The sequence below is a fragment of the Leishmania major genome, chromosome 34 (genome assembly GCF_000002725.2).
Source record: "Leishmania major strain Friedlin complete genome, chromosome 34".
In the NCBI taxonomy this organism is placed as follows: Eukaryota; Euglenozoa; class Kinetoplastea; order Trypanosomatida; family Trypanosomatidae; genus Leishmania; species Leishmania major.
In genome coordinates, this window is record NC_007286.2 from 1,750,975 (window position 1) to 1,761,515 (window position 10,541).

Consider the following 10,541-nt stretch of genomic DNA (forward strand, 5'->3'; position numbering starts at 1 on the left):
GGTGGCGCCGTCCTGGAATGGTGCAATGAGATAGAAATCGTGGTAGAGGCAAAGGCGCGTCAAGGGGCTGCCGTAGCAGCTTAAGCTCTGCCCGATGACGGGTTGCTGGTGCCCCATCACTGAGGTCTAAAGGAATACTGGCGGAGGTCATTGCATGCATCCCGTCCTTGTGCTCACGAACATGGTCATTGCGGCAGCTTGCTGCGCTACAAATTTCTGTGCTGTCGTGGAGAAAATGCAGGCTTCATCGCACCTCTCGAAGTGCGCCCTGTGCGGACTGTCTTTCGCCGCCACCTCCACCACCTGCACTTCTCATGTGCTCTCTCTCTCTGTATCTCTGCTTTCCACGTTGCCTCACACAGCAGCAGGAGACGGTCACACTGCTGATTCGAAGCCGTCGGCACGGCTACGTGCACATTTGCGTACACAAGAGACGACATGAGCAGGTTTCTCAGCACTTTTTTTGGCAAGTCGGTGGCAGCACGGACATCAGCAAAGATAGCTGAGTCCCCTGCTGCTGTTTCGTATGCGCTGGCCTCGTTTCGCTGGCACATGGACACGCGCCCACCTTCAAAGGTCATTGCCGTTCACGATTACCTCGGCAGCTGCGCATCGGTGCAGCAATTGCTAAACGAGTCCGTCGCAGATCTCCCGCTGTCGCGGCTAACACCGACAGAGCCACTAGAGGTGTACTGCGCCGACCTCCGCGGTCACAACTTCTCTGAGGCGGCCCCGATGACATCCGCTTCCGCCTACCTGCTCGCCTGCGCTGCGGACATCATTAAGATGCAGGAAGACATTCTCTGCTCGGAAGCAGGGCTGCTTGGGCTTGGTTTTGGTTCTCTCGTCGCCTCCTGTGCCGCCCTGCATGCGCCCGACGCCTTCTCCTCCCTCACCCTCGTCGTGAGCGATATAGCGCAGCTGCAGCGGTGCCTGCCGTCCTCTTACCCGGTTGGTGAGCTTTTGCGACGCGCGCCAGCCAAAGCCACGGGGCTTGCAGAGCTGAATAGCTACCTGCTGGATCGAGTGCCCGATCCGGCCGAGCGGGCTGCCCTTCTCGCCGCCGTGGAGGTGCGACGTGGCCTGGCCCGGTTCCGATTCAGTAATGAACTGCTTCAGTACACCGAGCCGTTTGTGCTTAGTGCACCGGCGGGCAGCACGTTCGCGAAACCCACGGTCGTGTACATCTGCGGCAAGGATGGCGCCATCTCTCCGGAAGAGGAGGCCCGAGTGCGCGCACGCTTCCCTGCAGTGCAGTTTGTCAAGCTCGACACGCAGGGGGAGCCGCTGACGTCTCCAAAACTGCGTCTTGTTCCGCTGTTTCTTCAGTCGTGCGGCATGCTTGGCGAGATCAAGGAGGCGAATATGGAGCAATGAAGTACCGTGTGCGGTGATGCAAGAGAGACGGTGCGCTCGTATGCACGTGCGCGCGCGAGAGAAAGAGAATGTATGCAACGCGTACCTTTTGACCAGCAGGCAAAATCGTGGATGCGTATGCCGTTGGAGTGTTCGTTCTTAGGCGGTGGGCGTTGCGGTGGTGCGAGCCACAGGCATATGCAGAGAGAGAGAGAGACAGAGAGCCTACGAGGTCGCATGTGTCTCTGGAGGGGCGGGTACGTGTTGGAGCTGAACTCCGGCTAGGGTGGTTGTGGTGACGACCCTGTGCGTCTCTTGTGTCATTCTGCCGTCGCCGTGTACTTTCAGTGGTGTATGTGTTGCTAAAGTAACGTCCAAAAACCGAACGAAAACAATACGAAACGACACGGACAGACGAGCACGCGATGGTGGCCTGATGATAGGTCCAGCAGCAGCAGCGGCCCGTTGTCGTCTTTCGTCTCTCCTGCGTCGTTGGCTTTGATGCCTTTGCCGATCCGCCAGCGGGTCATCCTCGTCTTCCACCACCCGCCTCATCATCCGCCGACTTCGCACGCGCTTTTCTTGTCGTTTATGTTTGTTTGTTTGGTTGGTTGGTTTTACACGCACACGCGTGAGTGCTTCCACCACGTAGTAGACGTGTCTTCTCTGACGTACACTCGCGCGCACACGCACGCCCGTCAAACGGCGCCCAGAAAACGGAGGAAAAGCGACCAGTCGGCGAGTTCAGGTGACGCACACGCACGCAGCCAGCAAAGGAAGTAGGTGATTGCCAATACGTCTGTCGCTCTCGTCAAGGTTGTGGCGGTGTGGCGGTTCCGCAGCTCTCCGTCTGCACGTGTGGCGGGTCTGTTCGGCAAACGCGAAGACGACGCAAGTAAGGCTCACTCGCACGGGAAAGTGACACAGACGGTGCAGCGTTCATCTCGAATCGCGTCGTGTTCGAGCTCTTCTCCAAAGCAACCCACCTCCACGCACTCCTGTCTCTCTCAACACACACCCCAGCAGAAATGCTTCGCGCTGTGGCACTTGTCTGCGTAGCGGCGGTGCTGCTGACATGCCTGCCAGCGGCCGCTATCCACGAGGATGAGCAAGGTCTGCGTGACTGGATAATGCATCTCGTCGGCAACGTGCAGGATAGTGCCGCGCAGGTGGCGACAAATCCAGAACTGCTTTACGTTGCTTCCGATGACGGCGCCGTTGCGGCGATCGCCGTCGGCGCCTATGGTGGCGTGAACCTGACGTGGCGTCAAATTTCCTCTGCGACGCCGTTGTGCGTCGCTGCTGGACCGCAGGCGGTGCTCACAGTGAACAATGCCGGTGTGGCTACCTTGATGAGCCCTACAACGGGATCCATCGAGGTGACGTACGCACTTCAGACTGTAACCACGACTCTACAGGCGGCTGCGTGCTCGGTGGTCGGCGGGAAGGCTGTTGTGGTCACCTACGACGGTACCACGCTGAAGCGCTTCGAGTTTTTGACGGCCTCAGAAGAGCAATCCATCCCGGTCGCCGCGTACGCGAGCGCGCCTGGTGAGGTGTCCAAGATGTATGTCGCCGACTCCGTGCTCCTCGTGAACCACGGAGGCGACTCTGCCGACGTGCTCCACCTTGGCGACCTCTCCAAAAAGCGTAGCGTGGCCGGTATTGCCACGAGCATCGCCGCCGACGGTCACTTCACCACCCGCGACGCGGCCACCGTCCGCTCTTTTCCCACCAACGACGCCGCAAGTGAGATGGTGTGCTCTGACTGTGGCATCACCGTCGTGAGGAACGCGCACACCGGCGAGTCCACTGGCGTCGTCCGCGTGGAGACGCAGGTGGAGACGCTGCGCATCACGTTCCCGAACTCGGTCGTGACGATCCCTAACCTCTGCAGCAGCATCACCGCCTACCCTCTCCTGGCATTCGAGAAGGACGACGGCGACATGATCGTGCTCATCAAGACTAGCGCCCACAACCTGCTTCTCGTGAGCGCGGCGGAGGGCCTCGTGTGGCGCCGTTTTGAGGCGCTCGCGAACGTGGCTGCCGCCGCGATTGTGGAGCCGATGGAGGCGCTGGACCACTTCCACTTCAACAAGAACATGTTGCTCGTCTCCCGCGTTGGCACGCTCTACTCGATTCCCATCTTGGGCATGGGTGCGCAGGTGAACTACATTAAGGACTTTTCGCAGGAGCTGGTGGCAGCCATGAAGGCCCCATCGATGGCGAAGGTGCAGGTGCGTCGATTGGCCGTGCGGGACGACGGCCGCATCGCCGTGGTGTACGCGGAGTCCGGCACGACGAGCGGCCACATCTTGATTGACCTGGCGGAGCGCAAGGTCACTAATGTGACGACCTGCGAGAACGCCGTCCTTTCGACCCCCGAGCTGGAGGTGGCGGCAGACCTCTCCGTCACGGGCTCGCTTTTACACGGCGTCTTCTACACATACGTGAGCCACGCCGAGTCTGGCACAATTGAGGGATACAGCGTCAGCGCGGCGGCGGGTGCGCGTCCTACGTGGGTGGTGCAGATGCCCTCGGCCATTGTGGCGCACGCCGCCGGCAGTGAGCCGCGCCGGACAGATGTTGTGAACGCCTTGCGCGTGTACCCGAACATCTCCGGCAAGGAGATGGCTGAGGAGGTGCGCCGCACCTACCCGATGCGCAACGTCATCGCCGTCGCGCATTATGAGCCGTCCGAGGAGGAGCTGCCGTCGCTTGTGGTCACCGCGATCGATGTGGTGACGGGCAGCGTCTTGGCGATGACACGTCATGCAAATGTAGAGGGGGACGTGAAGATGGTTATTGTGGAGCATGCCATTGTCTACTACTATCTTGACGCCAAGAAAATGCGCTACTGCTTTGGCGTGTGGGAGCTGTTTGAGGATGAAAACAGCCCGGTGGTGTCCAAGACAGCCGGCGCCACGATTCCGCAGATAATCGCCTCCTTCTTTGTCAACACGAAGCGGGAGTTCAGCTCCCGTGCGACGCGCCCGCCGATCGTGGTGGTGTCGACTCTCGGCTCCTTCGGCGGCCCGCTCGCTGACATGGGCGTCACCACCTCCTACAACGCCATCGCCCGAAAAAGCCTTGTGCTGGCGTACGCGACGGGGCGTGTGGCGGTGGTGGAGCTGCGGCACCTACTTGCCGGTAACCAGATGCCCCTGCCAGGAGTGAAAGGCCGCCAAATGTCGCACCTTGTGTTCCCCAGCTTCATGTTCGCGTCGCACAAGTACCGCGTCGCCTTTCCGCGCAAGATCACGACGGAGCCGACACTGCTAGAGAGCTCTTGTCACGTGTTGGTGTCGGGCCTCGACCTCTTCTACGTGCGCTCGTCGTCCGGCAAGCCGTTCGATCTACTCAATAGCGACTTCAACAAGCCCCTGCTTATCACACTCGTGTGCGGCTTCGCTGCACTGTCCGTGATGGCGCGCTACTTTGTTAATCGCAAGGCCCTCAACTCGGCGTGGCAGTAGACGCGTTCTCGAGATCGGCGCACGGCTACGCACGGGAGTGGTGTTGGGGCGGGCACAAGAAATAGAGAGTCGTTGTTTCGCTTTTTTTTTCTGTGCCGTGGCGTGTGCAACGCTTGTGCTCGTGCCGCAGTCGTTCACGCCCGCGTTCTTCTGTCAGTCGTCGGATGGTGTCTCGGTGTGTCGTTTACTGGTTCGCTTATTTTTGCTTTCAACTCCCTCTGTATTGCGGCTGCAACCGCCCCTCCCTCCCTCCCCCCTCTCCCGCCCGCCCACACACACACACACACGCGCCGAAAACGGTTGACCAAAGAAAATGGACAAGATGAGGCACGGCTGCTGCTCTTGCCAGCTCGCCTCCCCTCGCTTCCTCTAGCAGTCTCTACCGAGGGTGTGTCTGTGTCTGTGTGTGTGGGGGGGGAGAGAGCGTTGTGGGTGTGTGTAAATCTGTATATGCCATTATCGGGGGTGGCGTTTGTGATGGTAGTGTGCATGCTTCTCTCCGAAGACACTGGGTATTCGCATATATGTATGTCTATATATGTACACACCCGCGTGCGTGTGTCTGTGCGTGAGTGGGAGTGCAGTGGTGACTTTTTTTTGCTAAAAACACTTTGGGTTGTGTCTGTGTGTAGGTTAAGCGCTCTGATATTGCTGTATGCGGGAGTGTGTGAAAGGCAGCAACGATATAAGAACCACATATTGAAGGGCACATGGGGGGCGCCGCATAGCGGTGGATGGCCAGCGGGCAGCCAAAAAGGTACCGCGGACACCACCGCGACCCCTGTCGACTTGCAGGCGCGGAAAGGATGCGCCTCCTTGCCCACCGCGTTGTGCCGTTGCATTACTGAGGGCCCTAGATGGCTCCCTCGCGCCGTTCTCCCGCCTCTGCTGTGTCGCTAGCCTGGCCCATTCCCAGCCCCCGTCCTCCTTGAGTGGCATACTTCGCTCCGCCGTACTTGGCCGCGGGCCAGCCGCCTCTGTCGTCACCACCGCGACCACCGCTCACCCTCCTGCACACCCTTTTGGCTAACTCGGTTGCTCGCTCTCCTCCCCAGCTTGCGTTGTGACCTTCTTTTCCTCTCTCCTGCCGCGCAGGCCGCTCAACTCGCCTTGCATGCACGCGCGCGACATGTGAAATTCCGACAACAATCAAATTGTCAGGGACAGGCAAGGTCTGCGACGAGCGCGCAAACGTCCGCGTTCTGCGCTCATTCCAAGAGAGGGGTAGCTGACAGTACTCGCAGACAATGGCATCTCGCGGCGCTGCCGCTTGTGCCACCCGATCCCGGGCACCCGAGGTACATCGGGTGGTGTCTGACAAGGTGGCCTTGCAGGAGGAAGCGAAGAGTGTGCGAGAGCGTCGGCTAGCCTTGGAGGAGGTCATGCGGCATGAGCGCGCTCAGCGCCTGCAAGCGGCCGCATCACGCACGACGGAGACGGCTAACACGAGCCACTCTTCCGGCTCTGCGGCCCCGTCGAAAGAGCAGCAGAAGGGCGTGGCCGTCGACTCCAGCCGCGCTCCTCAAACGCTCAAGGAGTACCGCCGCGAGCTGGACAAAGACAGTCGATACAAAGAGCTCCTTCGGTTACACTACTACACTAACAGGCATCTCAACCCGGCTGGTGTGCATTTTTACACTGTCAAGAGCAGGGTAAAGGAGTACCAACGCCACGCACCGAGCCCGCCGCCCTCGGCAAGGGCGCACCGTCTGCTGTCGCCAACGCGCAAGGCTCATCGGGAAACGGAGTTGGCGCAGCCATCGACGCGGCCGCTCGAGACGATCTCCGTGGTGGAGGGCACCTCGGAGCAGTGGACAAAGTCTGCTCTTCTCCGGATGCAGGCTAATCAGCACCTGCTCCGGCGTATTGAAGAGCACGAAAAGAAGGAAGCAGCGCGCATCGGCCGACCCATCGTGCGGGGAACGGCGGCTCCTGCCGGTCGACTCAGCGCCCCACCGCAGCCGTATAAAGCACCGGTGGCGACGGGCGCAATCGCGAGCTGCCCTGCGCCCGTCGCGGAAGCTGCCGTGTCGGCATGTGACGCGCCCCGGAGTCTGGCAGTGGACAAGAGCTACACAGCCGCCGCCCCTACGTGGCGATGGAGTCCGCTTCGCCAGCCTAGTCCACGCATGACGTACCTGATCACTAGTCCACTGCGTCTACGCGGGCGTGCGGCATCGCCGACCGCAGCGCAGAGCGACTCCCTGCTCAAGACCTCTCTCATCCACGGCTCTTCAGTCCCCTTGCATGCGCCTTGCAAGGTCACCTTCCCTCCCACCTCCGCTCGGTACGATGGGCGTGCTACGTGTTCGTGGAAGCCGCTGGAGTATAGCGGTACGGCACACCTCGAGGGCCGCCGCAGTTGGTCGACCTATAAGCCTATCGTCGAGCAGCTGCCCAGCGCGCCGTCGGCGAGCCCCGGCACCTGGGCCGAGCTAACGCAGAGCCGGTCGCACCCGAGGCAAAGTCTAACAGCGCGGTCCCCTCCACCTAGAGACTACGGCGCCAGGGAGATGGGCGAAGATGCACCAAGCGTGCCGACCGTCGGCCCCCCCATTACGAAGCCGAAGCCAACGCTGCTTGATGGCTTCCGCATGCCGGGCACAGTCCTGAAGCGGGAGGACCTCTTCCAGGGCTTCATCTGACGTCCGCGCACCGCTCCAACTGCGACAAATTCAAGGCAACCGCGCAACTCTCTCTTGTCTTTCTCCCTCCCCCTCCAGCGCGCAGCTGGACATGGCACGGGGCGAGGTTGGGAAGGGGGTGGGTGGGCAGCGCGCTTGGCGAGGAGACAGAGTCGTGCAGAGTGAACCTCGTTCTTCATCCCCTCACTCATCGTCCCGATACTCCACCTTAGTTTGTGGATGGGTCGCGGGCCACCGTCACGTCACACGCGCCCATCCTCGCACCATCGTTCAATGGCGACGTCTGCGGGCATACCAGCGCGCCTGTGCCCTGTGTGCGTGTATTTGTGCTGTGCCTTGGGTATCGCTGCTCCTCTTGTTCTGAGGCAATTCTGCACCACTAGACGCGTAGGCAAGAACGGCAAAGGAAACAACAAGAGAGAAGAATATCAGAGGAAGAATGACCACGGCAGAGGTGTGTGTGGATGCGGATGACCCGCAGTGATGCCATTGCGTCCGGTGCCCCGGCGAGGTACATCCTCCGCTGCCTTCTTCCAGTAGTTCGTGGCAGTGCCGTCGTCTATGCTCTCTACGCCACGTGGCTGGTCGCTTCTCTGCGCGTGTGCTCATCTGGCTGTGTGTTAGGCTCGCCCTCGCACCTCCGCCTCGCGCCTTGCCCCCCTCTCTCCCACCGTCCATTCTCCACTCCTATGACTCTGCGCACTCCTCCCTCGCCTACCCTTACTCCTTCCATGCCCATCTCTTCTCTCGGCCTAGTGTTTCTCGTGGCGTGCCGCATGATCGTCAACGGGGCGCCCACGACGAAGAAAAGGCTGCAGCCCCCCCCCCTCTCTTCCCCGCCTTTTTCCCAACACGCACAGACACACGCGCAGACGTCGCTCCGCTTCTCTCGGGCACATTTGCCACTCACCTGTTGCGTGAGACGGGCTCGTCGTGTTGTCCTTCTCTTTCGGGGCGGGGGAGGGAGTGGGGGCTTTGTCGTCCTGTACGCATGGAGGCGCTCTCGCGAGGCTTTTGTGCGGCGGCGCTGGTGCAGTCGCTGGCACCGAAAGAGGTGGAGGGGTGGCACCGGCAGTGGCCGCAGCCCACCCTTCAAGTGGTGGACATACAGCGCTACCCGCGCGTCCCAACGGTGTCCTGTGGGCCCTCGCGCTTTTACATGGCCGTATCGGACTCGGAGTCGCTTGCGTGGCTTGTGGTTCCACCGTGCACCGCCTTGGAGGACTCTGTCGCCGCGTTCGAGATAGAGGTGGGCTGCTGTGTTACGTTGCTATCCCACGCATTGGTGACAGCAGCGAACGGTTTGAACGTGGTTGTCCCACTTCAGGTGAAGTACTCGAACAACACGCTTCGCCTCCTTGGACAGCCTAGCTGCGCCGAGGCGCTCTTTCCACTTTCGGCGCAGTCGCTCCTGCAGCGCCACGACGCAGACGACGGTACCCCCTGCGCGGCTGCGGCGTTGCAGCGACCATTGCACGCGATTGCGCTACGCGATTTCACGGACGCCCCTCAGCGAGCGCTGGGCAACTGGTGCGTCACCGCGCGGGTAGTGTGGAAGGGTCGCGAGTACCCTTTAAATTCGCATGCCAGCTGCCTTGGCGGCAGCAGCGACCCTCGGCGCAGCGTCTCTGCAGGCAGTCCCCGCTTTGTCTTTCGGTGTCTCCTTGCAGACGAGCACGGCGATGCCGTCGTGGCAGCATTCTATGGCGGCGAGGCTCTGGTGGAGCGCGTGCGGTTGCACGGCTGCTACCGACTCGCGCAAGGGATGGTGAAATGGGGCACAGGCGAGAGCGGCGCCCCGAGCGAGCTGCAGTTTGTGGAAAAATCGATCGAGGAGGAGCTGGCATCGGGCGCAACTCAGCAAATGTTTCCCTTTCACGCGTCCGCGCTTGTTGGCGAGGTGGCTCAGCAGCTGCGCGATGTGGTCGCGGTGATCGAGACCGCTCAGGTGGGTGGGTACGTCTCGGTGGTGGGCACAGTGGTCGCCGTGCAGGGCAACACGCAGGTTACCACGAAACGCGGTCGTGTGTGGCGGTCCGTGGTCACCCTGGCCAACGGCGCCGACGACAGCGCCGCAACGGGCCGCTGCAGCGGCCCGTTCGCGGAGGTGACACTGTGGGGTGAGGTTGCAGAGACGGTGGAGCCGGTACTGGGCGAGCGCTGGGTTTTTCATCCCTGTGCAGTCCACCTCTTTCAGCAGCGCAAGACGCTGTCGAGTCTGGCGTCGACGATGGCGGTGAAGCTTGTGCCACACCCGTGCAGCGCCAAGCACGCACCGCGCGCGACAGCGTCACCAGGATGGGAATCCGGCGGAGGAGTCGCAGACGCCGTACCGAACGCCGCCAGTGCCGGCAAGCCTGTAGGCAGTCCGCAAGTCGTCAAAAAGGATATGCAACTGGTGCTCGACCTTCAGGAAGCCTCCCCTACACTGCCGGTGCTGGCGCGTGTGCAAGGGGTTTTGCGTCCGTTTCTCGACTGGATGTGCACTGAGTGCAGCCGAACTCAGCAGAGCGTCGTCACGGCGGGCAGTATCGCAACTGGAAAGCCGACTGCCTGTGCGCACTGCAGTACGGCGCAGCTCTGCCCTACCCTACGCTTGCGCGTGTGGCTCAGCGACGGCTTCTGCACCGGCCTGGCGGCCTTTCATGGCTGTGCTGCCGAGTCTCTCCTGGAAGCGTCGCCTGCAGAGGTGGCGCGGTATGTCGAGCGACAATCAACCTTCGTAGATGAGATGTTTGATCGTCTTGTGGGTTTGCCAGTCTTGGTGTGGCTGCTGCCGTGCGGTGGTGCCGATGCACTCGATGCCGCACAGTTTATCGTCGCCAACTGCAAACGCATTCATTATGTGTCCGGCGCCCATACGCTGCTGTCTGCCATCGACACCTTTGCCAGCCTCGACGAAGGTGTGAGCTGCGGGCGCGCTGATGTCTCGGCTCAGACGCTGCCTGCGACAGGGGACACGGCGTAAGAAAGGGAGCCGCGCCTGCGCGCTGCCCTCTCCAACAACGGAATGAGACGAAATGCGATGCGCTTCTGCTCTGACGCCGTCCGCGGGTCCTGTTGG

General features: G+C 61.4%; 4 protein-coding genes across 4 annotated transcripts; all 4 read left to right on the forward strand.

Moving 5' to 3' along the window:
* Positions 1-552: 552 nt before the first annotated feature.
* LMJF_34_4120 (conserved hypothetical protein) lies at positions 553-1,377 on the forward strand (the record flags this gene model as incomplete). The annotated part of the gene is made up of 1 exon (XM_001686467.1): positions 553-1,377. One exon carries the CDS (start codon positions 553-555, stop codon positions 1,375-1,377), a length of 825 nt encoding a protein of 274 aa, XP_001686519.1.
* A 1,007-nt stretch (positions 1,378-2,384) lies between these two features.
* On the forward strand, positions 2,385-4,832 carry LMJF_34_4130 (conserved hypothetical protein; the record flags this gene model as incomplete). Its single annotated transcript, XM_001686468.1, has 1 exon — positions 2,385-4,832. The coding sequence occupies one exon, from the start codon at positions 2,385-2,387 to the stop codon at positions 4,830-4,832; it is 2,448 nt and encodes an 815-aa protein (XP_001686520.1).
* Positions 4,833-6,079: 1,247 nt separating this feature from the next.
* LMJF_34_4140 (conserved hypothetical protein) lies at positions 6,080-7,477 on the forward strand (the record flags this gene model as incomplete). The annotated part of the gene is made up of 1 exon (XM_001686469.1): positions 6,080-7,477. One exon carries the CDS (start codon positions 6,080-6,082, stop codon positions 7,475-7,477), a length of 1,398 nt encoding a protein of 465 aa, XP_001686521.1.
* Positions 7,478-8,468: 991 nt separating this feature from the next.
* LMJF_34_4150 (conserved hypothetical protein) lies at positions 8,469-10,445 on the forward strand (the record flags this gene model as incomplete). Its single annotated transcript, XM_001686470.1, has 1 exon — positions 8,469-10,445. One exon carries the CDS (start codon positions 8,469-8,471, stop codon positions 10,443-10,445), a length of 1,977 nt encoding a protein of 658 aa, XP_001686522.1.
* Positions 10,446-10,541: the final 96 nt, after the last annotated feature.